This window comes from Pseudopipra pipra, chromosome 12, assembly GCF_036250125.1.
Source record: "Pseudopipra pipra isolate bDixPip1 chromosome 12, bDixPip1.hap1, whole genome shotgun sequence".
Taxonomy (NCBI): Eukaryota; Metazoa; Chordata; class Aves; order Passeriformes; family Pipridae; genus Pseudopipra; species Pseudopipra pipra.
The window spans coordinates 19,159,101-19,186,108 of NC_087560.1; the positions used below are offsets into that span (position 1 = coordinate 19,159,101).

At 44.4% G+C, this 27,008-nt stretch overlaps 1 protein-coding gene across 16 annotated transcripts in view; it reads right to left on the reverse strand.

Annotated features, from left to right (window-relative positions):
* The window catches only part of MEGF11 (multiple EGF like domains 11), a 272,466-nt gene that overhangs the window by 66,754 nt on the left and 178,704 nt on the right, over positions 1–27,008 (reverse strand). For all 16 annotated transcript variants that reach the window (XR_010433848.1, XR_010433849.1, XR_010433850.1 and 13 more), the window contains 3 exons: positions 21,891–22,027; positions 16,604–16,816; positions 9,119–9,293 (listed from right to left, as the gene is read on the reverse strand). Coding sequence is in view for 13 of the 16 variants with exons in the window: in XM_064669249.1 (XP_064525319.1) it covers positions 9,119–9,293; positions 16,604–16,816; positions 21,891–22,027 (525 nt within the window). In the remaining 3 variants the exon portion in view is untranslated. The remainder of the gene's footprint in view (positions 1–9,118; positions 9,294–16,603; positions 16,817–21,890; positions 22,028–27,008) is intronic.

Consider the following 27,008-nt stretch of genomic DNA (forward strand, 5'->3'; position numbering starts at 1 on the left):
AGTCTGAACAGAATATTGAGCTCCACTGGTTCTGAATGAGGCTCCAGGAACGGAAATGCAATTTGACACAGCCACATTGCCAATTAAGGATAAAACACATGAAATATGTCAACCAGCAACAAAGGCAGAGGCTTTCAGGCTTTCTGTACCAAGTTGGTTCCTTTGGACCCACTTACGAAAACTTTGGAGCTCCTCGGGTAAATAAAACTGCAGCAGAGCCCAGGAAAAGTAAATATGAGAAGAAAGAGAAGACCTGGGACTTGCTCAGAGTTCTTATCAAATTATAAACTGTGTGTGACTGAATAAGTTCTCATTAGTAGAGGCAGACACTGAGGCAAACTCCCCCCTTGTGTATCTGGGACGATCCCACCGAAGGCAGCAGCTGTGCTCAGGTAAACTTGGGCTGACAAAGTAGAATTTGAGCTGTCACAGGCAATTTCTGGAGCTTGTGCATTGCCAAGAGAGTGAGCAAAGAAAATGAAATGGAATAGCTCATAAAAGGCTCTGAAAAGTTCCATTGAATTCAAAGAAAGGGATGCAGTTTCCACAGCTGAGGGAGAACCACTGTGCCCTTGCATCCCATGACCTTGTTAAATACTCTGGTACAATAGTTCACCTGCTCAAAAGCATCCAACAAATGCCCTGAGGTGGGAGCAGAGCCTTTGTTATGCTCCTGCAGCCAGGTGTGACAGGAGCACTGCCAGGGTTTGGGAAAACAGAGGCTCCCAAAGGCTGTGGCTGCCGGTGCTCCCGAGGAAACGACTAATTGGTCAAGAGGAGCTCTGGGGGAGAGCAGCACCAAGCCCAACAGACAGCACTGACACAAAAAACCCATAAAAAACTGATATAAAAACCTGATTTCAAAATCAATAGGGAAGCAACTTGTTCTGAAGGCCTGGGAACACACAGGTGGCCTCCCCATAATGATCTTCCCTGTTGGGATCGGAATGGGGGATATTTTCTCCTGTAATTCAGCAGAGCCAGAAGAATCCATTTGTGAGCTGCTAAGGTTTAGCCCACATCCAGCTCCCTGGCACGGAGGTGATGCCCATTGTTTACTAGATGACACGTGGCAGGGCCACCTCAAGGTTGGACTGACTTTTCCCACTTCACCTGCCATGTGGGAAAGGAGCAGGACAACCTGGGGGGCTCGCAATGCCCACGAAGGGCTGCTCCAAAAGCTGTCAGTACCTGTGCCCTTTGTCCCCAGAAAAAGTCCTACAGGGCCCTCAAAATGGATCACACAGCCAGGCCTCCAAGCTTGACCAAAGGCAATGGTTTGTGAAGGGAAAATGGTAAAGAGGCTCCTCCGTGTGCCAGGAAATTTGCCGGTCGCTGCTGATGGAAATGGGGTTTGTGATGGACACACTGATCCACGGGGAGCTGGACTGAGACCAAGTCATTGCATGCAGCCACTGCACAGCCCAGGAAGATCATTCTCAGTCTGTACTGACCTGGCCTGGATCAGATGGAGTAGCTTTGGGATGCAAAAATTTATAGTCTGTTATTAGTCCCAAGGGCCCACAAAAAATAAAAGTAGAGCCATTGCATACACATAAATATGGGGTTTTGTATGCATAGAGAAGTGGGTAAGAAAATTCAGAGGTCATCAATGAAAAGGGATATTAAGAGGTAGTTTTTATCTGGTCTATGAATATGCAAAAATCTCGATAGGTATAAAAGATCCCTGACCAGCTCCATTTATGTGAGGAATGCACCAAAACACTGGGTGTGAGATGTTTTGATTTCTCTTAATAAACTCAGGCCTTCCAACTTCCTGCTCAGCTGAGAGAAAAACTTCTCTCCAATGAGAAAGTGGCAGTTCCTTCATTTCAAGAACATTTTCCCAGCTCATTCTCAGGCTGTATGGAACAGAGAGGGTTTTCCTGCCTGCTTGAGATCCACTTCTTGTTCCATATCCCCTTGTGAAGTAATTTGTAAGCTTAAAAACTTATCAGATGAGCTTTCAGACTTATCTCTACCTAGAAGACATCAAGAAAATGCAAGGTGCATTCTTCAGAGACCAAAAGCAGGAAAGAGGTACCTGGGATGCAGCCACAGTTAGTGTAGAGGACCTGGTTGTGCTGCTGTGACTGACTGTCTCCCAATTATTAGGATTTTTATCTTTGTCCACTTTTCAAATACCACGTAGATACAATTTTTAACTTCTCCCATCACAGTTTCCCAGGGCACAGCAACAGCTTCCATTTCTTTACACTTATTTTAGTTGAATTTCCCATAACCCTGTATTTCACATCACCCCCAGCCCTCAAACTGACACTGATACCTGTTATCAAAGAGGCTGCATTTCCCTCTCGTTGCCTTTGACAAAATGAACCTCTCAAATCTGTTTGGAACACTTTGAATCTGCCAGGTCTTTTTGCTGTTTCTTCAGCAAAAAGAAACTATTCTCTGTATCCAAGCAGGGACTTTCCCTCTTGTGCTGCTTCCTGGATCAGCAGGGACAGTCCTCCTGGGCTGGCTCTGCCTTTCCCTTGTCCATGTTTCTTGACTTGAAGGGTTACCTTAGGAATTAAGTCAGGGCTACAGCAGGATATTCCCAACCTTCTTAAAATTAACTCTACTTAAAACTTCTGGATGATTGGGGGAAACAAAGGGAAAACCAACAAACAGGAAAGAGTTCAAGACCAGGAGCATAGGAATCAATTTCTTCCACATCTTGGCTTAATATTCAGTGTTTGTTGAGGCAAAATTCTTTTCCTTTTTAGGGAATGTGATCCATGGTTCTTTTAATCTGGTTATACAGGGAAGGAATTATGTGAGTTTGAGGTCCATGAGCCCACCTGAGTGTCCTTTGCCAGGTAAAGTGTCACAGCAGACCTGCCAGTGTTCCTGCAGTGGGGTAGGAGAGACCAGGGGACTAAGGACAGAAATGTGTGACAAACAAGGCTCTTGCAGCTCCACAACTTGTTTTACTTCTATTATTAATTAATAATTCATTCTCTGCCAGCTGCAGCCCACGCTCAGACCCACCTGGGTGCCCTTCCTTGTGTTCTCTCCCCTGCTCCTCGCCCTTCACCAGGGGCTGGAGATGTTGGGTCATGAACACAAATGGGAAACCAGGGAGAAGAAAATGCATCTTCCTCGTGCACTTGGGTAATTCATGGAACCAGGCTGGGCAAACCATTCCTGCTGCCTGTAATACTCCAGTTAATTGGACAACTGCTGTGCCAGAAAACCTCTCCCCCACCTACAGCAAGTAAAATTTATACTGGTGGCTGGTAACAAGAACATCTTGATAAAATGGTTGAATTTATTTTATACCTAGAAATGAAAAGAGCTCTTAACAAAGGGGGGTAACTGATATGCTCGGTAAATCAAGGATAAAAGGACACAGGCTCTATTGAAGATTTTTTCCCCTCGTCTTTTCTTTTTAAACCTTTTGATGAGGTGCCCTGTTGCTCTGAGATGAGCTTCCACTGAAGTACCTTTGGAATTATCTCAAAGAGAAACGGATCATTTAAATGAGTTAAAGCCCCCAAACCAGATCTGCTATCTCCAACCTGAGGTTCATTTTTTATGTTGAGAATTTTGTGAAATTTATAAAATAATTCTACTACCGAACCAGGGGCTTATAAGACAAAGAAGTCTCATTCACTTTTTTCCCTGCTTCCTTCTGAAGTGGTGAAGAATGATACATTTAGAATAATCATGAAAGTAAATATGTAGAAGAGAGGGAATGTTCTGATAAATTTGTACCTTGTATGTTTAGAAAACACCTACAGGCAACGATTCTTCAATTCCTCCAGACCTACCTGGGACTTTGGTCCTTCAGGGAAAATTCAATTGAAGATAAGGTGCTCCTTTCTATTTACTTTTTTTCTCTTTTAGACAACAGAGAGAATTTTAAAGGTATAGGACAGGAGAATGGGCTTCCATTTTTCTTAACAGAGAGGGAAAGATTGTTTTTTCTCTCCTGTATGTTTTCTTCAGGGAACAAGAGATATGATACATGCCAGAAGGAAACGAGTTATGGGTGGAATACTCAACAGACTCAACCTGCAAGTCCTTCTGAACTCTACAGATAACACATAAATCATGGTCCTCCTCATTTCTCTGGAAGAGTAAACTGGTCATTTTACTCACTGAGTAGGAACAGAGCAGACCAAGACTGGCCTGTGTGTAGCTCTTTGTAGTGACTGAGACATTATCCCATGCAAAGTTTGTTATACACTCGCTGTGCATTTGAATGGCTTTATAGCACTATAATATATAATTATTTTTACTAAGTGCTCCAGCTATGGTTAATTGTGTGTTCCAGGGGCTGACTTTAACTCCAGAGAGCAGGCAGGCTGTAAACTTTTACTCTGATGTAAAACTTGGCAGCAATTTGTACCCCTGTGGTAGAGAAAACATTATGTTGAGAAATTCTGGCATGCCAGACAAAATTATGGACTTAGAGACCGAGATTAAGCCTGTGTTTCAGTTCTTAAGTGCCCAGATTTCCACTGAGCTCAGCCAGGGATCCAAACCCACAAGCACTTCTATAAGGACATATATTTGAAAGGCATTAATTATGTTTTTAAAAGGCAATTCTGATGCAGCGCCAACAGAAGACGTGAGTGGCTGTGGATGCACAGCACTGGGATAAATCCTGGAAGGTCTTAGGGAATCCAAGTAACATTCCAAAAGCTGAAAAATCTAGTTAGAGGTCAGCACTGCTCCAGTTTCCATACTCTGCTGTATGTGATTGGCCTGTGTGGGATCTACCAATACAGTCAAGGGATAGAGAAATGTCAGAACGGATTCTTTCATTTGGGTGATGAAGTGCCCGCTCTGCCTGCCAGCATGCAGGGCTCAATAAAAGCAGACAGGTCTTCAAAAAATAGCAGCATAAATAGATGAACTCTTTAAAGTAATACAAGTTCTGTCATCTGGAGGTGAAATATAGACCTAAGTGCCCGCTGAAGTAAAGGCTGACCGCACGTTCCACAGAGAAGTGCTCAAAGTTTTCTCAGAGTGTCTGGGGCTGAGCAATGTTTTAACTACAGCTCTCCTTGCCACAACAGACAGAATGAAAGCATTTGAAGTTAAATCCATTTTTCAAAAGAAGAAAACAAAGCATCCATAAAGAAACAAAGGCCTATCACGGGATGAGGTCTCTAGATAGCCACTGTTTGCAGGGAAGTTGCAATTAGCTGTGCAATGGAGAAGGTGAATTTAGTTGTATTTCAACAGCATTTATAATGACTTCAGCAGCTAAAATGCTGATAGGTACGTGCAGGGGGTTGGTTTCAAGATTTCCTTGTGAGACACAAGGTCAGGATTCCTGTGGTCTCCTGTCATATTTAATTCATATCCTCTGGCCTTCTTCACCACATTTATTGAATTACAGGAATAAAATTCAACGAACCAAAAACAAAAGAAGAGAGGACATGGCACATCCTGATTTCTTTTATGTCCCTCCTGCACAACTGAGTTCAGTGGGCTTGCAGAAGAGCATCTTGGAGCAGGATTTGGAAGGAGGGGGAGGTACAAGTCAGTAAAACCCCTCTTACCATCCCTCTAATTGCATCCAAGTAATTTATTGCAAGGAGCAACCATTTACATGTGGGAGTGAGGATCCAATTTCCACCAGTAAAGACTCTCCCTGTGTACTTTTTAAGGCTAATCTGTGCACTCCCTGTGTGTGTTTACCAGGCTCCTTCTTGCCACAAATGAGATGGCAGTAAATGGCTTTGCAAAACCACCCAGAAGAGCATCACTGGCAATTCATCACATCACTGCTGAGAGGCAATACTTAAATATGCTAAAATACCAGCTCCAGGGAAGTGCCCTACTGGTGTGCTTGTAATGGTGATTCCCTGCAATCATCTCAGTTAAATTGGTCCAGCCTTTCTCCCCCCTTCACAAAAAGCACAGTGTTCCCAACAGGCCCGTGGTGGGGACTCTCCTGCTGGAGCAATGGGGAGCAGCTCTGTGATTTGGGAGGAGATTTTCTTGTCTCCTCTGCTCCTATGATCCTATTTGCATTGCCCTGAATGCTGCCTCCAAGAACTGGCTGGTTTGGGTTTAACTGTGGATCACTCAGATCTCTCAGCTATTTTTTCAGTCAAATCTACACCCGGTTCTGCTCCGTGGTTCAGACACCCCCAGAGTTAAAACAGACACATCAGAACCTCACATAAACACCCTGTACCAATACCCAATAACAGCTTTACAATGGTGTCATTTGGTTTTAGAGCCAGAAATGTGCAAATCTGGTTGTTGAGTCTGACCCAAAATAATCATCGAAAAAAAAAGAGAGAAAATGTTTTGAAATTCTATCCAAAACTGCAAGCTCACCACTATGTAGCTTTGGCATTTGAATTTTTGGAAATGTCACAGCTAATAAATAATGTATTTTTTTTTTCTAAGCTACAAGGTACATTTTTATTTTACAACTTGAATCTGCTTAACTTCCAAAAATTAAATGCTCTGCTCACATCCACATCAACCTATGGGATGGCTGCCTTTCCACTTAATACATTTAATAAAGGTGACCAGATGCTTTGTGATTTTAATGGCTTGTTCTGCATCCCAACAAAATGTCCCTGTTTTGGCTGTGAGAGCAGATGATTCATCCTGAAACCTAGCCCAGCTGCCCTGACACAGGGCACAGATAAAAACACACCATCTGTGCCGGGGAGTGGGATGGGGGAGTGCTTTGTCAGGAAAACACCGTCCTTCCTTGGGCACTGTGTATTCCAGGCATCCAGTACTCCCAAAATCCTATGGGTTCAACCTCTCTGCCTTTGCAGTTCAATTTTGCAGTTATATCCCATCTCCCATCACATGCTCTTCCCCAGAAAGCCCTCAGCATGCTCTGCTCTGTAAGACCTGCAGATCAAACATTTCTGCAAACCGTAAGATGTTGCTCCCGGTTTTATTCTTTCCAATCACACGGCAAAATTCCTGCCCGTGTGGCTGCATCAGCCAAGCCAGAAAAAGCAAGAGGGAGGGATTCATTTATGGCTCTTCTGACTAATGAGCTCTGCCCAGCTCTGCATGAGCACCACTCCACGGTGAGCTCTGCCAGGGGACACATCCTGCACCCAGGGGTCACTGTGCCACCGCTCCCAGACTTGCTGAATCCAAGGGCAAAATTCTACCCACAGGCAAAGCTCCTGCTGCCTCAGCAAGAGCCAGGCAGGAATATCTGAAGGGAAAGTCAAGCTTGGAGTGTGTCATTGAAGGGTTCTGGCCCCACAGCATCTCCCACCTCCCCTGCAGGCAGCACCTTCTCCCTGCCCAGGAGCATTCCCAGTGGGACGCTCCGGGGTGGGAAGCAAAGGTTCCTGTCCAGTTTTCTGTGCAGCCTGTGTTCTGCAGCATTTGAAAGAACCACTGCAGCTCAAGTCATCTGGCATGCATACGAATGACAAATATGCTTCAGAGGCAATAAATTAGCAATTTCAAGGCTTTACTTCCCCTCCTGGACTAATTGCCAGAGATTATAGTATATTATGTGAGAGCAATGATACTAATGCCTAAATATGCTTCAGTGATTATAGAGCTATCCTCAATAACCAAGCTGTTTAAATGTCAATGCAAGAAAGCTCTTTATTACGAGATTAAATATTGTTTTGAAGCAATGCAATAGGAACTTCCCAGGCTTCCTGCCTGCAAAAATGCTGCCTTGGGGCAATATATATTGGACAAGGTATGTTTTTTGAAAATGTGGGCAGTAAAGGGTCCCAAAATACTTTTGTGCTGCAAACTCGAACAGCATTCCTGATAAGAAGGAGGATCTTGGCATCTTTTATTTTGTATTTGTTACTAACACGCTCCCACCTTCATCTTTCCTCCACTTGTCTATCACCACTGTACAGAGAAGATAAATCCTTGTTTTCTGTCAGTGTGAGTTGGGAATCAAACCTTAAAGACCTCTCCTTTTTTTTTCCCACCTCTAAGTACCAGTATCTTGTACAGATACTTCTGAGTCCTGCCCCTCACACCTAAATAAATCTCTTTATACCTGGCATTGAGAGAATCCCTGGAAATCAGATGGAACCTCCAACTTTCAGGTTCAGCTGTTGACATGAAGCAGAGAACAAAAGTGTCTTTAAGCCATGACTCCAATTGCACAGCTCTGGAGATGCCAGTTGGTGATCACAACCTCAGGTGTGGATTTAGAAGGAAAGAAGGCTAAAAAGGCTTTAACATCCCACTAATCTCATACAGGACCCACCCACTATGGATCTTGTCACACAGTTGTGCTGCCTGTCCCTTGTTTTCTAATAAACTTGGTAATTATAATTCATAATAATATAGAAAATGCATAGATAGGCCTGTGGGGACAGATCACTTAAAATTAAGGACACAGAAAGACAACTGCTCATGAATTTTGGTGGAATTCTCTTTTTAAAGTAATTTTTTTCCTTTAGGAAGCATTGTTTCTTAAACACAGCCTGCACTTCTCCTCCATGGTGTGCTCCTGAATCAAGAGGGGCTTCATATCTGGATGACCAGGGAACTTATTAGAGAGGATTCCATTCTGCCCAGCTGTAGCAGGACTGGACACCTGGATCCACATCCTGATACTTTCTCCTGCAACCTGGCAATCGTTAATTCTGAATTTTTGATGTTTCATCTTGGCTGGTTTCTTCAGCCATTTTATATCTCACCTCTGAAACGCAGTGCTTGTTTACCTCAGGGTGTCTGAAGCTCTTTCTGATGCTCAGGTAAAAGACACCTGCCACACGGGCTCAGAAAAGACATAAATTGCTCTATTATTTGCAACACTTTAAAATATCTCCATCTATTAAAATCACACTGTGACTGACAAGGAACCTGCTGAAAGGCCAGGAGAATTCTTTCTCTGCTCTTCCAGGCAGACAATAACCTGACATCCTTTTTGTTACGTCTTGACTTAGAATATAGGATGGGAAACCACGTCTTTATTTTAGTGATACACTTAGAGCAGTGGTGTTAAGCACAGGACCAGAAGCAGTGAGCTGACACTGCTCGAAGGAGAATGATGTGGAATAATCACAGAACGGGGGACAAATACATGCATCGGCCACTTCTGGGCAAGTATCATTTGAAATCAGGTTAAAATCCTCTTTAACTGTGTGCAGAGAGTTCTGACCCCCCCAGCACTCCCCGCTGCACTCACCATGTAGCCGGGGGCACAGGAGCAGGCCCCGGTGACGCCGTCACAGTCGGCCCCGTTGTGGCAGGGGCAGGCCAGGGCACAGCCCTCGCCGTACGAGCCCGGGGGACACGTCTCGTTGCAGTAGAGCCCAGCCCAGCCAGCCTTGCAGCTGCACTCTCCAGACAGGGGGTGGCAGCTACAGAAGAGACAGACAGACAATGGTGAGGTGTGGACAGGAGGGGAAAATACAGCCCAGCACATCTAAGAACAGGGCAAACCTAAAGCTGTTAAGGATGGTGAACATCAGCAGCCGTGTAATTTAGGAAGGGAACGGGGAACATGGTGCTGAGCACCAGCCTGGCACAGCACCTCCAAACACCTGGGAACTGCCACAGCACTGGTTATTTTACACCTTGGAGTTCATGCTCTTCTACTCTCAAATCAATGTGACTTGGATCACTGCCATCAACCACGCCACAATCAATCCATGGGCTATGTACAAATATGTACATAGGATATGTATGTGGTGGACTATCTGGCTGTAACACAGCCACTAGGGATGTTCAGGGTTAGGAGAAACTCCAGTGGATGGAGGAATGCAATCAAGAGAGTTGTGAAGATAAACCTGAGTTCTGGGGCACAATACTCTATTCTGTTCTGAATATTCTACTCTGACTCCACCAGGGAGGTGGTGGAGTCACCACCATGCCTTGGAGGTGTCCAAAAAACACGTGGATGTGGCACCTGAGGACATGGCTTAGTGGTGAACGTGGTGGTGGTGCTGAGTTGATGGTTGGACTTGATGATCTTCAAGGTCTTTTCCAACCTAAATGATCCTATTCCATTCCATTCTATTCCATCCCATCCCATTGCACTGTCAGTTGTGTTTCAGGAGTGCCAGCTCAGCAGAACTTTTCAGCAGGCACGGGTAGAAAGGAAAATGCTTTGGAAGGGAAAAACCTCCTCAGAAGAGGAGTTTTGCAGAGAATATTCAATCACAGTGCCCAGAACTGATCACCACCTGAAGCCTTGGGATTTATCTGGGGCAGGAGCCACCAGGAGCCCTGGCACTGAACTGAGGACGAGCACAGAAATGAGTCAAGTTCTTTATGCTGAATAATGAGCAACATTAATCCTCTGGCTTTCATTTCCATGCAGCCAATTCCACACCACGTGGAGAGAAGAGGAGAAAGGAGAATTGAGCCCAAAAGACCGGACAATGTCTGGTCCTTCTGGATCTGTGGGTGGAAGACTCACCCTTTGCTCCTCCCACCATGAAACAGTTTATCTTTATTCAGCATTTTTCCTTCTCCCAGATTTCCTTAGGGCACTTCTTCCCCACATCAGGAGAGCCAAGCTGAGGCTGTGGTACCATAATGGCTCTGCCCAACCCTCAGTGAGGGAGATGAGAAACAATATTTGTACAAATCCCATTTTCTTTATCATTCTCAGAACAAGAAGGATGGACTTCTGCAAGGTGGCACCTCTCTATGGACCTGTCTCCTGGTTTTTTGCCTCACAGAAACGATTCATTTTCCTTTATAATTATTTATTGCCACAGTTTAAGGTTGTAGACATGACTGAATGGGTTTCTTTACACCTATAAAATTAGTATTGTATATGTTAATTTTCAAGGTAACCTCATAAAATGTAATTTCCAAGTATGTTTCAGGCAATTACTGGTAGGAGAGGTTAGTCATATACTGTTGTGACTAAGAAGGATCAAATTCTGTAAGTGTCATATGTTTTATCATAAATAGCGTTTTACTGACTAATTAAAACAATTAATCAGCTTAACAAACTACCATCCATGAAATTCTTCTGACAAAGCGGTCCCTGAAATTATGGTTGTTCACAAAGCACCTCTTAACATTCAGATGAAAATAATAAAAGCCCATTTTTTCCCCCTCTGTGTCCATTAATCATTACCTAATAGGAGCAGAAAGCTCAACATTAAAGGAGTGTTTTAAAGTGGATTTTGTGTTTCTCTGTTTCCACTACTACTGCATGTATCATATGCTTCCATGAGAACTGCATCTGTTGGCTAAATTAAATCTTTCAAAGGTAATGTATGATCAGGGCAGCTGGAATCAGTCTATGACAATTCAATTGAAAATACTACACTCGGGAAGAGCTTTTACTCCAAGGTTGGCTCCTTCATCAACATGGACAGCTCTTTTGCATGGGATGCAAGCTCTGTACCCAGGACTAAAAACCCTCCTGACAGGTACTAAAATAAGAATCAAAAAGCAAACAGGCTTTGCAGAAGAATCTGCAGGAGATGGGGGGGCTTTGACTCCAAACCAAGGGCTAGTAGAAGGTTGAGACCACATTCAGCCCCACTAAAGCCCTGTCCACTCTTTCATGGGACTGTGAGCCAGGAAAATCCCACACAGATGTTTGGGTCCCTCCATCCATACCATGTTCCCGTTGCAGCAAGGACAATTCTGTCACCAGCCTGAGCAGATCAGGGTTTTGTTTCTCTCCTGAGTCAAAAGCACTTGTTTGGTAATTGAGGTGCCTGATGCAGCGTTAACTTGAGCAGGGCTGAGACTGAGATGCTTTTCCAAACTGCAGAAAGCAGCTGTTCCCTCCCCAGTCCTGCCAGGGAATCTTGGCCATGTAACTCACTCTTTCTGCTTCATCTTTCTCATTTCTAAAGTGATGCCTTTCTTCCTTTGGAAACCCTTTTAAGATCTGCAGCTGATATCACTAAACAGTTTTTATATTAATTCTTTTTTTTTATCTGGGAGGTATGAACTATTCCAGTAATTAAAGTGAGTAGAGTTACATAGTAAATATATTGCAGCTCATGATGTACTGTAAGTCTGGATGTATGTGTGTGTTAGGAATGTTTCTCTTCTGCTGGCATTCTGTACAACTTCATTCTGGTCAAAATATGTACCCAGACACATAACATAGTTCAGAAATTCATCTATCATCCATCCAACCATCCGTGCATCCAGACTGCCCAGTGATCTAAATGCTCTTTGGACTGAGGTTGGAAAGCTTGAGGCAGAATAAAGCTTGAATAGGAAGTACAGCTAGAAATTTGTATAAATATTTCCAGAATTCCTCCCTTCCTGCTCTGAAGGCACCTGTCAAGGCCAGAAGTCCCTGGAACGTTTTGCCAGCACAGGTCACAGTGTATGGGGGGCATTTCTTGTGCCTCCAATAAACTGAAATCAATGAACACAAAGGATTCCTCTAGAGGAGCATCACTGAATGGGTGGGGGAGAGAATGGGAGGGTTCCAGAAGGATCCCAAAGGCAAACCCACTAACACCTGCCTTCCAACCCTTGCTGGGAGCAGGAAGGGAACCTTCCACACTTCCAGAACTTTGGCAGTGCTGTACAATAGCAGTTTGCATTGAATCTTAACAACTTGCATTTCCTCAAGTCTTCTGCAGCACAGGAAGGAAGAGTGTAGAGAAAACCCAGGGTGAACACAGGCAGCCAAGTGTTCCTAGGGCTCCAGGCCAAGCTGAGGTGGGAATGGAGCTGTCCACTGGCTGAGAAGGAAAGTGCTCCAGGTCTCCTCCTGCACTTTGGAAGCCTCTGTATGATCCCTTCTGAGCCACATTTACAGCAATAAAAGATTTATTTGTAAGAATTTTACTACCTGAACTGAAAACACAAAGGCATTTCTGACCTTTAAGTTTTTAAAGTATCTAATTTTGAAGTAATTGGAGGAAAACAGGTAACTTTCTTAAGGCAAATTGGAAAAAGAAATGCTTTAGACAGCACAGTCTGTTCCAAACTCTGAATTTGTTCTCCACACATCTTTCAGCCAAAACAACTTCTTCCCAGAGAATTTTCTGACTTTCTGTTTATACATTAGCACCAGTCATCTCATCTTCATTAGCAACAGCTCTAATCCTTATTTAACAGTATTTTCTGTCTCTTGGTGTCCATACTACATTCAGTTTTCCTTACTAAAATGTCTCTTGCTTTAAAGAAGTGGCCACAATGAGGCTGCAGGGCCACTCCTTCAGCCCAGCACATCTTCAAAGCCAGCCTCATGCAGCACATTTATCCACTCAGGTCAAGGCAAACCTTCACACAAACTCCTCTCTGGGGTTTGGTCCTTCCAAACCTGTCAGTGCTGAGGCAGGAATTAGAGCCTCTGAAGATCTACTTTGTCACAGTGCCTTCCTTCCCTTCTCGTGTCTGTGACCTTGGAAAGACATTCCCAAAGGCACATGGCTCCACACCCTGGCTCCACAGCAGTGTTCAAGAAGGCTGGGTGGCCAAGACTATTCCAGCTGTTCATTTTCTTCCCTGCCTTAAAGACCAAGCCAGGATTATTCCTTTCCAAAACTGTAGGCTGTCTCAACATGGGCTTTTTGCAGAGGAGGATTTTTTACAGGTGTATCCTTTCCTGTAGAAGGACAGTCCAAGTCTCCAACATGTTCTAAATCACCTTTTCTAAATCTCAGTTGAGGGGTTGTTCAAACGTCCCGCACAAAGTGCCTTTCACTGTGCTCTGATGCAGAAATTATTGGATGATGTTCTTCAACCTTTACCATGCTGGAGGTTAGACTGGATGATCACACTGATCTCTTCAGCCATTAAAACAGATAGATCTATGAAAGTGGAAAAGCTGATTGTGTACTTCTTAATGTTCCTCCTCAACCTGCTCCTCAAAGCCCCCAGAACTTTCTGAGTTTCCAGTCAACTCTCCAATAACCAGATGAAATGAGTCAAAACCAGGGACAGGAGCTTCCCTCACCTTCTACAAGTATTTATTTAATTATCCTACACACCTGAGGACCACAACAAGCAGCCAACAGCTCAAACTGCTTCTGGGGAAAATAGATGGCTGTCAGCAAATGAACCACTTTGGAAGACCCCAGTTCCAGTAAGGATAAACACTCAGGGAGGAACGGGAGGAGGAGGGTGGGAAGAGGAGTGCCCTGTATGGGACTGGTTAAACAATGAGCAAAAAGATTTGTTCAGAATGTGGAGTGCCTTTGGAAAAGGTCATTTTCCATCAGCTCAGCAATTGACAGCACTCCTGGAGCTCATTGAAAAGTGGAAAGCCCAAATCCCATGGATGAATGAAAGAACATTTTCAGATCTACAGCTTGCTGATATCTCTTTGTTCCCTAACAGCAGTGATAAGATGTAGGAAAAAAGGGAGATTTTATCAATGGAGAGACTAGACTCATTTATTAAGGAACCAGAGATACCATCTCAGCAGAGGATGCTGCAAGGGAGGCTGATGGAGCACTGATGGAAGGGAAGGAATAAAATGTACCCATCAGGCAGCAACCAGGAACAGGGTGTGTAGGAATGACCACATGCCCAGAAAAGAGCTGGGAGAGGATTCAATCCTTCACCTTTCTGAGCTCTCTCAAACCTGAGGCCTCCTCTTTCCTCACAGCTGGATGGTGCCAGTCTGTTCTTTCAGGAAAGACCCTCTGGCAAACCCTCAGAGCACCCCTCTGAGTAACATAGGATGAATTCTTGCACCCTCAAACCCACCTAAAATACTCTTACTGAATTGAGCACTAAGCTGAGAAACATCAGCCAAGCTCAGCCTTGCCCACGGCCTGCAGTCCTTCCACTCTGTTTACACCTTTATGGGAATATGGGCTCACAGGCAGGTTCCTGCAGGCTCAGGAGGGGTGAAGACACAGTGTCAGCTACTGTCCATGAGCATATTCCCACCCTCCAGCACATCTGAAGAACAGTTTACCCTGAGGAGCAATTCAGGTTGTGTTTACCCCAGGCTGGAGTCATGCACAGTGCCAGGTGCTGCAGTGTTTGACACGCAGGGATTTACACCTCAGCTCCCTCTGCAGTAACTCCTGAGACATCCCACATCCTCAGCACAACACAGCACTAACCTTTTGTGTAAAATGTGCAGCTCATGCCTCAGGGATGTTATTTTTGCAATGATTTCATGATACACAACATAATCTGAAGCGATGGAAGCCTGTTGTACAGGCTTTGGATCCTGGTTGTCAAACCCAGTAGTGCTGCAGCTTTCTTGCTCTATGGGACTTGTATCACCACAATTACAAGTTTTTAAATAATCCATTGTGAGCTCTGACTTTCAGTTAAACAAAGCCTCACCACTCACAGCTGAATTCACAAAGAAAATCACCTGTTTACTCCCAAGACTGAGACAAACAGGGTCTATCTCGAGCACACAGACAGATTTGCCTGAAGTGTTTGTGTGTGTGTGAGTGTGAGTGTGCACACAAATTAGGAGCTGTTGCTTGCATCCATAATTGGGGGTGTTTATATTTCATCAGGCAGCAAGATTCAAGGCAGGTTTGTCATCATCTGCAGGACAGTCAGGTCCCCACCTGTCTGGTTGGAAATTGAGGAATGTCTGTACCAAGGGCATGTTTGCTCGGGCATCAATTATCCCACCTCCCTCTGAAGCACACACAACCCTAAATTGGCTCTGCCTGCTGAACAGGAATGGGCACAAAAGGGGGGGAATGGAGTGGGAGTCGAGGGGCTCAGCATGGAGCAGGTGAGGAATGTGGCACTCAGGTCCATCAGACAGCGCAGGCTGGCAGGGTTTGGCTGTCCAGGCTCCTTTACTGCAGGGGAGGGAGGGAGGAATCTCCAAACAGCAATTCCAGCAGTCAGCAAACAAGGCAGGGAGTTACAAAAGGTAACAAAGAGGATAATAGGGAAGAGTCTTAAATTCTTTCTTTTTTGTTTTTCCAAGGTTTGGAAAGCTTATTCAAGGCTGCAAAGGGAAAGTCAATTCAAGGTGCTCAAGTGGCTCTGGCTTTCAGAAATGAGAACCTCAAGAATAAGATCCTAAAAAAAGCAAAAAAAGGGAATAAGACATCAAACCCCTACCTTTTAAGCGAGGCTGATTCCACTGTAGGTACAGTTCCCTGGTATTTATTTTCCTGAATATTTCCCACACACACACAGTGAGTGAGGAGCAGAAACAGGCTCACATGAGGAGTCTGTTTTGACAATGTCGACCGTGTTACAGTTCCACAGACTGACTCAGGGATATTGATTTCAGTCTATTTATACATCTGCCTCAAGTGTTTGCAACAGGGTAATTTGCCACGAGACATAAACTGAAGCAAATTAGGTTTCATTCTGAAAGTCCCCTTGCTGTCTGTAGATCTAACAAGAAAAGCCATGGCATAAAAAAAAGCCAAAATGATGGATTTGAGTAAACATATCTCTATTTTTAAAACTTCAGTGGGTTATTATACACACATATGGGCATCACCTGATGGTCCTTATGCCTCCAATTCTTTAGTTACAGGATAAAGCTGTGTGTCAGGTTGTTTCAGATGTTACCAGAGCTGTTAACAGATCTGTGCTCAGTAGATGGCTGGACTGAGGCTTATGGTTACAAACCTGAGGTCATTTAAATCCAAGCTTTGCAATCCAGAGGAACTGTCTATGCTTGTACTTAAAACTACAGAGAAAAAGGCAGTGTGTGCAGTTAACTGAATTCTTCCCAATGCTTTTATTTGACCACTCCCTGCACTGCAATATTACATGATGTACATACCTGAGGGTGTTGGTAATATTGCAAGGACATCTCTTGTTGCATTTGAGGCCATAAAACCCTTCTGGACACATCCTTTCTTGGCAGTAAATCCCTTTAAAGCCGGGGTCACAGATGCAGGCTCCGTTGACGTGGTAGCACTTGGCCCCGTTCTGGCAGTCGCAGGTTTGTGAGCACTGGAAGCCGTATGTCCCGATGGGACACTCCTCCTGGCACCTGCAGGGACACAGGGGACAGGGCAGCCACTCAGAGCTGCAGCCTTCTGCACAGCAATGTCTCTGTTAATGAACTAAATACAAAATCACTGCTTTTTAGTTAAGTCATACACTGTGAACCGATGGTCTCGTCGGGGTGATGTGATATCCCGGGCATGGAAAGGGCTGTTACCTGAAACTGCATTAATCTCTGCCCAATTAGAGCTGCAACATTTGCATTACTTAACATCACCTTCGTTCACAAAGTGCATTCTTCTCTCCTGCACCTTGACAATTCCATTCACCCACCATAAGAAACCGATGTGGAATAAATGATTAAAAAAACCCCTCGCCTGTTTGCTTTCTCTTTATCACAGAAGGACTGTGCACCTTCCTTGGAAGCACATGATCCTCCTAGTGATGCTGAGGGTTCAAAGGGAATGTGGTCTAAGCAATACTGAGCAAAGTTTCTCCAGCAATGTCCAGTTTTACTTGCCCTCTTGGCTGTCATTGCATCAGCTTTATACCAACAAGGAGAAAACAAACTCCTTTGTCTTTTGTGTGTGTTCTGAGTAACTAAAGAATAAATTTACTTTTCTTCTCCTACTCCAGGGCTGCTCAGCAGCATAAAATCCCAATAAAAATCACTTTCACGCTCCTTAGCGAAGAATCTTCTTCAAAATTGCTGTTTTTAATATTTGATACACCCAAAAATGGAACCTGCAAACACTCTACACAGATTGCTTTGAATTGCACCTTCCATCCACTGTTTTAAGTATTTCCCTACTGGATACATTCTCATATCTGCCAAAAAGTCTGTCTCCTTGTCCTACACAACCAATTTAAGAGTTCATACTATTTCCTATTTGGAAAAGCTCAGCCAAGGTCCTAAAGAAAGCAACTGATTCTGTGCTTGACATAATTCAGTGGTTTCGAAATTCTGCAATGAGTCAGGACTAGAGTTTACATGATCCACCGTGAAATACAGACAGGCCTTTTCAGTTCATAAAAACAGCAAAAGAAGGCAAGAAAAGCCCAATTCCCTTATCACATGGATGCCAGACATTGGAAATTGCCTATCAGCATTAATTTAAGCCTGAGCATTGATTAAAGTGTATACTGTAAACTCGGTGGATGGAGGCAATTGTTAAATGTCTTTCTGCAGGTCATTTCACAGCTGGCAGGTGAGAGTTAATATAATGATCAGTAATAAAAGATTAATGTGTGATGCAAGGCAGGCAAAACTGCAATGAACACAGGCAGTATATAAGAAGGGCATTACTTTTGCAGCTTCAGATTATCACGTTTTACTAAAAATAAATGAACACAGCGAAAGGCCCAGCCAGGGACTGAATTCCAGCAGCCACCACCACAGCTGCTGGTTACAAATCCAAGGTGAGGAGTTCATATGAGACCCAGGGAGAGAGGAGTTTGTGACAAACAGGGAAAGAGCCTGCAGAATCCCCAGCAGCAGAACAAGCAAAGAAAGGAGGGGAGCAGTGGGGCTGGAACACTCCCAGCAAAGGAACTGCAGGAGGAGGGGACTGAGCTCCTCATTCCCCACTGCTGCACAGCCCCTGCTCGTGAGGAGAGCCCTGCACTCAACGGGATGAACACTTAGCCAATAGTGCTCTGTATCACTCCATATTTATAGAAGATGAAGCATTACCTAGCAGGGAGAAAAGCATCTGGAAATGAAATATTGACGACCTAATCCATTTACATAATTAGCCTTTTTCTACTAACAATTTAACCAACTTATTTATTTGGAGATCAAGCAGCTCCCGCTAATGAATTTTATACAAAGAATACTAATAATGACTCCTCTGGAACATGAGAATAATCACAGCAGGAATTAGCTTTCTACTTAAACATCTTTCCTTTGCAACATATCAATCTAATGTGTCCATAGCACCATTAACAACCAGATACATTGTTCAATTAAATTACAAAATGAGCTGCTAAGCCCTAGTTATGTTTCTTGTTTAATTTACATTGCTTTCTGCCTATCTGGGGAGATTCGTATTATAATATCCACTGAACTTTAATATGTACTATAATTATTTGGGTTGGGATAGGATAATATGGCTGTCACCTGTAGAATTAATGGAAGCAATTTCACAAAATATTAAACAGAAGACAGCCTGCTTAACAGATGAACTTAGTACATGGACCTAGATTTTTTTCCATAATTTCTTTTTTGTTAAGGAATAATGCTGTAAAATTTGTTAGGCTTTTCTCTTTCTTTGTTTTGAAACAGTGGTCGTGTTTATGTAGGACACACAAATATGAAAAGCCATCCAAAATACACCGACCAGGAGATAAGAGAACCAGCTACAAACACAACAACAGGAGAATAAATCTGCTCGTATAGTTCTAAAAAATGTGATATTTATTCTGTTAAGATTCAACCTTTAGATTTAGTGGCAAAATGGAAAACAAAGCTAAACCAGCATGTTCACTTTTCCTGTCAGGCACTGAATTGTGAGACACTCCATCCTCAGCTTCTAACTGTGCCTCTGCTATTATTCCTTTCCAGTTTGTAAAACATACATTTCCTTGACAGATCCAGTCATTTCTGTGAGCACAAAGCATCCTGCAGTTATTAACAGTGCCTGCCAATTTCCTGGAGATTTAGTGCAGTGCCACTCTTGGAAAACAGGTAGGGAACAAAAGTGTGGCAATTACACTCACACAGCCCTGTCTGACCATTTCATCTCCACAGATATTTATCTAACTCTCTGTTATTATCTTCTGCACACCACCATGAACCGTAGCATTATACAGTACTTATTGATAATTTAAAGATGATAGTAGGCAAAGTGTATTTATATTTTTATTGCAGGTTATTCACAATATCAGTTATTATTAAGAAGATTTCTTCAGTGCCTTGTAAGACATGAAAGAAAACACTGTTTTGTGGTGCAGCAGATCCTCCTGCTCTCCTTGCAATCGTGCTGTAACTCCCGTGAGATCCAGAGAGTAAAACGAGAGTTTAAGCTAAACTGGAACTGACTGATCTGTCCCATTGCCCACATGGGGTGAACACAAAGCCAAGGAAAGCAATTTAGACTCTTTAAAGACCTTGTCCTTACTCCTGCCCTCATCAAATTTGCTCAGCAGAGCCCCCAGCCAGGTGAGTCTGTTCAGGACAAACCAGAGGGGCACAGCTCCACTGGGATATAATGGGCCTGAAGTCTCCCTCCCTTTATAGAAGGGGGATTAAAGGCTGACAGATAAACCTGTTTTAACCTTCCAATAACCTGTCTGAAAGGTGGGAATTTCTGCATTTTTGCCCTGCTGCTGGCAGAGCTTTCCTACCTGCCTGTTTTAATCCCGTTCCCATTCATCCTTCCACACCCCTGCATTTCTGCTCTCCCACCTCTCCCTTCGGTGTCTTTTACCTCCCTGCTCCAGGATGAGGAAGGTGAGCCATTCCTTAGGGTTTTGCTTGGATACAGGTCCACAATGTGACCTTCCCTTGCTTCTTTTCCACCTCTCCCAACTGGCTGTGCCTTATTTTTTTCCCTCCCTGCTTCTGTCTTCCCAAGAAACATCTTTCTTTGGAGTCCAAACGTCTCCCACTTTTCTCCAGGCCCAGATCTGATGAGTCCACAGTCCCTTTGCTCAAGGACAATCCTTGTGAGCTCCTGCCAGCTCTGCCCTGAGGTGTTTCCTCTGCCCAGTGTCTCCCTGAACCGCCTTCTCCAGCCCCTCTCAGAGGACAATCAGCAATAAAACCACCTTCCCATCTCCTTCCCTCATCCCCAAGGGGGATGCAGGCTGCTGGCTGGGAGATCCCAGCAGCTCCAGCACTGTTCATTCACCTACAGCCAGGAATTCATCAGGATGTGCAACAACCAAACGAGGAGACCTGGAAGCAGAGGCTCTGTCAGCCTTCCCAAGCACGGCCAGTGCTGGGAACAGCTTGGGATTGAATGTGGTCACCAGTATAAGGGTCAGGATGGGCAGTTGCTTCCTTTAGTGAAAAAGTCTCCACAAGGAGAGAAACAGTAATTCTCTGGTAGCCCCTGGCTGGAAGCACTGTCTCCAGGTGGAGGATGGGGAACAGAGTCACACCAATGTCTTCTCCACTCAATTATTTAGAAGTAATTAGTTTTTCTACCACATCCAACCCCATAAAAATCCTGAGCCTCCTCCAATTATCACTGTCCATAACATGGACACAAGGAAGTTCCCTGTGTGATGGAAGGAGCAGCCTCCTGACCCCCCAGGGATGGGGGTTGGATGTTTTTGTGCTACAGAGACCTGCTGGTTACACAGCGAGGCAACAAAGGAGGAACTCCAACGAGCTTTGCTGCCTGAAAGCATATTTGTAGCATTGTCAGTATATTGAGATGAGCTTCCTCCAGCTCATAAAAACAGGGAATACACAGGAGGAAGGGCTGTAGCACAGCACACTGGTGAGCTGTGCCCACCGAGGTGCCTCAGCCCAGCCCCCAGTGAGAGCTGCCCCGGGAGCTGCTGTAACTGCACCTCCCAACCTCTGGCAGGCAGGATTAGCTGGAGGGCTGAGCCAGCACGCGCTGCAATCCCTCATTGACTTTGCTGTGTAGTCATTTTGCTGAATCCATGACACCTTGGTAAAACAATATTATCATCTCCTCTGATCGATTCATGGGTGAAGGCTCTCGTTTATAAATTTTGAGGATTTATCACCTTTTGCTGGTGGCTGAGATGGATCAGTGCTACAGCAGCACAGAGGGCTGAAGGAGACATTAAACTTGCTGTGTTGCTTACTCTTGAGGATATTAATTTGTACAAAGATAGTTCATTTACATATCTTGTAAACATGTAATGCTCTCTATTAAATTTATCACTGTAAATATCTAAATTAAATTTAATCCATTAAATTTTAAAAGTTATATTAAAAACCCCCGTAAATGGAGAGCATTGCCAATAAAAAGTAATAACATTGCCACATTTATATTGCTTGAAGTGCTTCAGAAGGATGAACCTAATTGGAGCAATAGAAACATAACACCATTTTTCAGAGGGGAAGATTGTCCTAGAAGGGATATAAATATTGACAATCCCTGGTTAAAATGAAAGGCTTTTGGGGGGTTGGTTTTTACCTGTCTCCTATATAGCCAGCTGTGCAGATGCATTTTCCTGTCACGGGGTCACAGTGTCCTCCGTTGTGGCACGGACAGTCCTGGCTGCAGTTGATTCCAAAGGTTCCAGGAGGACATGGCTGTGCACACACCAGCCCCTGGTAATGTTGCAGAAAGAGCAATATTTCAGTCAACATTCATAATGCAATAAATTTCTATATGCAGCTGAGATTTTTATTGTCCTTCTTGCTAAACCTAGGAGTGAGGGTAGCAGCAATATTTTATCTGTATAAGATGTGCTAAAGACAGTCTGAAAACTCTGCTACCAGAGTAAATGCCTGTTTAACTCCAGGAGGGATTTTTCTCACCACTGTCCACTCCCTGATAATTCTCTTCTCTGGATCTCCCTGTAAACTGCAGCTGGAGATTCACTGCCCCTTGTAAAGGTCCAGGAAAGTTTGGGAGAGGTTAAAAGCAGAGAAGGCTACAAACCTTCTGGTATGTGCTGGTGGGGTTTTGTGAAATGGAGAGGCTGAAATGTTGTTGGACACACCCTGAGTAGAGAACATTTGGGAAGAAAGGGATTATTGGAAAGGTTGTGCTGAGAGGATGGAGTTGTGTGAGTTCTGATAGTCTGTGATCATCTCTCTTGTTCAGAAAATCCCTCCTCAGCCAACCACAAAGAAGACCAAATACACCTGCTGGAGGAGTCCTGTACTACCCTTCAGATCCCACCCACTCCATTCCCTCTGCTCCCATCCAGCCCCCACACTCAGCACAGAATGGCACCTGCCAGTGTCCTGTGTAAGCCACGGAGGGGGCAGGATGGGAACAAGAGGTTGGGAGAGTTGCAGAAAGCCCCCAGGAATGACACAGAAGCATCACATCAGCAGTGCAGCAGCCTTTGGCCAGAAGAAGGGATTTTGCAGTGGAATATCTGCCTAATCCCTGAACATCAGCAGGATGCCTCATTCACCATCCTCCCAGCTCCTTATCCCCAGCCCTGGAGTCACATCTCAGTCCCTGCCCTGCCTCAACTCCACATCTTGCTGGTGACCTCCTTTCTCCATTTTATGCTCCCAGCCTTCTGCCCTCCTGCCTCTTTATTCCAGTCCTCCCCAAATCCTTGTTGCAGACTCCCTTTTAGTGCTCTCCTTCATCTGGACCCAAATCCCCATCTGGGAGTTGTTTCCTCCTTTCCCTCCCTGTTTCACCACCCCCGAGAGCGAAGCATGGACAGACTGTCCCTGTTGGGCACCCTGGCACTGCTCACGAGGAAAAGCAATTCCTGGGCAAGCCTTGCTCCAGCTGCTCAGCCCCAAGGCAGGGAATGCTCACTGTTGGTTGGGGTCATGTATTTGGAGAATTTACCTGCCAAACTCTGGTGGTTTCCCCTCTGGGTATCCCATAATGTCCCCTGCCAAGTATCGAAGCCTTACAAGGATTTCCCCAGACTTTCTTAGAAGTTGCATGAATGTTGTTTTTTTTTTTTTCTGGGAGCAAACATAAAGCCCAGGGCTGGGATCCAGCTGAGGAACTCCAGCCAAAACAAGGCTGGCAGTGCTGGGAGCTGAAGTTGTGGTCCTATAATGGGAAATGTTTGGCATCTGTAGCGAGTGGTGCTGCTGCCAGTGCCACCACAGTGCCCAGCGTGAGACAGAACCAGTGTTTGTCTGGCCCTGGGATTATTTGGTTTAATCTCTCAGAAGCCTTGTTTCCCTAAGCAAACCCTGAGGGCTCTGGGTTTTGAACAAAGCACATATTAAGACACAATTTATACAAAATATAAACCAGGAATATAACGGCTGCTTTCACTCCTCGGGGCTGGGGAAGTTTAGCTGTGTCAACAACCCCAAAGTGGAGAGGCTGCTCTTCAATGTCACCATAAAACAGACACTTTGAGCCTTTCCCAAGCAGTGAGAGGTGGTTGCTTGGCTGTAAAACAGCCAGGCTGGCCTCAGTTCAAGAACTTTCAGATTACAGTGTTAAAAACTGGTGTCTCTGGACTTGAGTAATACACAACACTATATATCAGAAAACCTAAGTGTCCATTTATCTTGATAATAAATACTTTCTCCCTTCATGTCTCAAAAGGAACAGGATTTCTATCAGCAAATGATGAGAAAGCAATACTCTGGGATGCATCCCCCCAGAGCCAAGAGGATCTTCAGGTGTAGTTTTTGCATTAATACATACTCAGGGAATTCAAAACATCCCTCTCTGGAGGATCAAATGTCAGCCCAACGTTTCCTGCTGCTTATACATCTAATCAGCAAAGTTCACCCCATCAGCACCTTTTTTAAGGCCCTGATTTCATCAGCTTCTGCTTTTGACATCGTTTGCTGTATTTTGTGGGACAGAAAAGAATTTTTTCTGCTCCGTTTTCTCACATATCCCTATGTTTGAAAACCACCACAGAAAGAAAACCAGATAAAACCACAAATTATAGCTGTTTCATAAAGGCCAGATTCAATGAGAAAGAACTGATCAGCAGAATGTGTTTTATTAACATGGCACCACGATGGTCTGGGACCCAGCAGGGTGTGTTGCCAGTGACAAATGTTCTGTCATGCCAGCAAAGATTGCAGCTCTCCTGAGCACAGGGATCTAGTCCTTCAAAAGTGCTTCTGAGAAGCACTGTAAATGCTAAATTAACTTCTCTCCCCACTTCCTGAGAGTGCTTGGAGAATTTAATACAGCAAATGAGAAAGATGTATAGAATTAAACCTGTAAATTGTTAATGAGACCCTAAAGCAGCCTCCCACTGGCTCCCACAGCCACAAAGGCACACAAGTGGAAAAAGCCCAAAGTTGTGGGATGCTGGCAGTCACATTTTGTTGACTGGCTCAACAATATATGCTGTCAGCCACCATCCTCTTGGTGAAAAACCCTTGGGACAGCAAAATCCCACAGGACATCATCCATACAACTTGTTCTTCTGGGAGATTCTGCACTGGGTGGGAGGAAAGAAATCACAAGTCATGAAAGAACCAGGCTTTGGAGGTGGTACATCCAAGGAAGAAGCTCAGAACCCCAAAACTTCCTCCTATTCCACTCCCTGCCTCCCCCTGCATGTCCCACCAGGCCCCCAAGGGAGCTGAGCTCCTGTTAATAAGCCTGCCCAGGAAAGGATAAAAGTTGCAGCTCATCCAGCAGCAATAAAGTCCAAGTGGATTTGCACTTGCATAAATCCAGGGAGAATTCTCTCCTTTCAAAATGATGGTATATTCAGTACATACTTGCAGTCTCAAGCCTCAAAATCAGCAAGTAAAATTCCTGGTGTCAGAGAAATCCTCAGTGTGAAGTAAAATGAATGCTGTCTAGCAATCCCATCTCGCCTGCTCGTTCACAGCCCCCTCATGTCTCACTTCCCAAACCATTCCAACCACCAAGAGTTAAAAATATAGCATGAAAAACCCATATTTTATCCCTCTCTGTGTACTGAATTACCAGCTTTTCATTAAAACCCTGGAGAGACCCTTTATACTTAAAATCTCAACATTTACAAGCTGAGTGCTTTTACTTATAATTTCAGTTTCTTTCTGCAGAATACTTGATCTCTCTCTTCAATTTTCAGTTATGCTTGTTTCAGACATCAATTGTTAACTCCAGGGTTCCTCTGGGGACAGAGCAGCCAACAACACAGTTTTCAGAAAAGTCTCTCTGGGCTCCTAAAAATGCAAAGAAGAAACTCCAGGCTGTAAGAACTGGGCAGGAGTGGGCCAGGATACAACCAGAGCTGCTGTGCAGCCCCAGTGCTGTGGCTCTTTTTTATAGTCTCTGCTGCATCCTAAAAGACATGTAAAAATTCCTGTTCTATTCTGATATTTTTATCTGTTTATTGATGGTTTAACTTTGAAAAAGGAAACTCCTGATGCAACACAGTTCAGGAAGGGCACAGCAAATCAACTCGGATTCTGAGAAATCTTGGCACACAGAAGAGGAGATGGAAAAAGTTGTACTTTTTCTTATGTTAATCACTTTACTGATCACTTCCTGGGGGAAGTGCCAGAATGGACTGATAGGCCCTCAAAAATATGTGAATTCTTTCCTTTAGCTCAAGGAAAGAACCTTTTCTTTGCCTCCACTGAAGGCCAGGTGAGGGTAAGGTGTCATATTCATATCAAAGCCAAGGTAGAGAAACTCTAACTCTCCAGTTAGAAAGAGATTTTCCATATGCAGCTTCCACCAAAAATTATGGGCAACAATGTTCTTCTCCCACGCTCTCCCAAGCCACCAGCTCCTCATGGTTGGCTCTTCTGAACTCAAAGCAGCTGTGATCAAATGGAGGCAGCATTTGAGGGATGTAAAGGAACTCCAGCAACTCTCTCACGTGTTCCAGCAGGTAGAAGGTCCCCAGCAGAAGCCACACACACATTTGTCTGATGATCTGCAGGGCCCTCCACGTAAAAATAAAAATTCAGAGCACTCGCATGCATTAAAATCCAGCCAGTTTGCCAAGAGACTAATTGTCAGATACAGGAAAAATGCCAGGAAATTTAGCACAGCTAAATGGTCCGAAGGCCTGTGAGACTTGGCAAACCCCAGGAGAGTTAATTATTGCATTATTGATAACGTTGAGGACTTTAAAAATGTTTGGCCTTGCTTTCTTGACACAGAGGATTAAAGGTTAGAGATTGTCTCTCTCCAGAGCAACCCCTGGTACAAGCAAATCTATGGCAATCAATGGGAATGATGCCTGAGGAAGGGCAGGACACTGAACTGCCCTCTGTCCTGGGTTCAATCCTGCTCTGCTGACAGTCTGAGCCACTGAATTCTCCCTGATTCTCCCTTTCCCTCTCTCCTGAAGGGGAACAGGACAGTTTGTGCCTTTGACAATGTCAAGCTGAGCTTTGAGCTTTCTGTCCCGTGTGAGGGCAGTGTCCAAGGCTGCAGGGAATATTCCAAGGAACTGTAACCTGGAGACAATCCCTTTGTCTCTTAGTTTACTGCTGATTTTTAAACTTGATGATGGCAGATACCAGTCAGAGAACCCCAGAATCATTTAGGCTGGAAAAACCCTCTAAGGTCACTGAGTCCAACCAATGGCCAAGGACACCACTCTCCCGAGCACAGAGATCTAGTCCTTCAAAAGTGCTTCTGAGAAGCATTGTAAAGTCTAAATTAACTTCTCTCCCT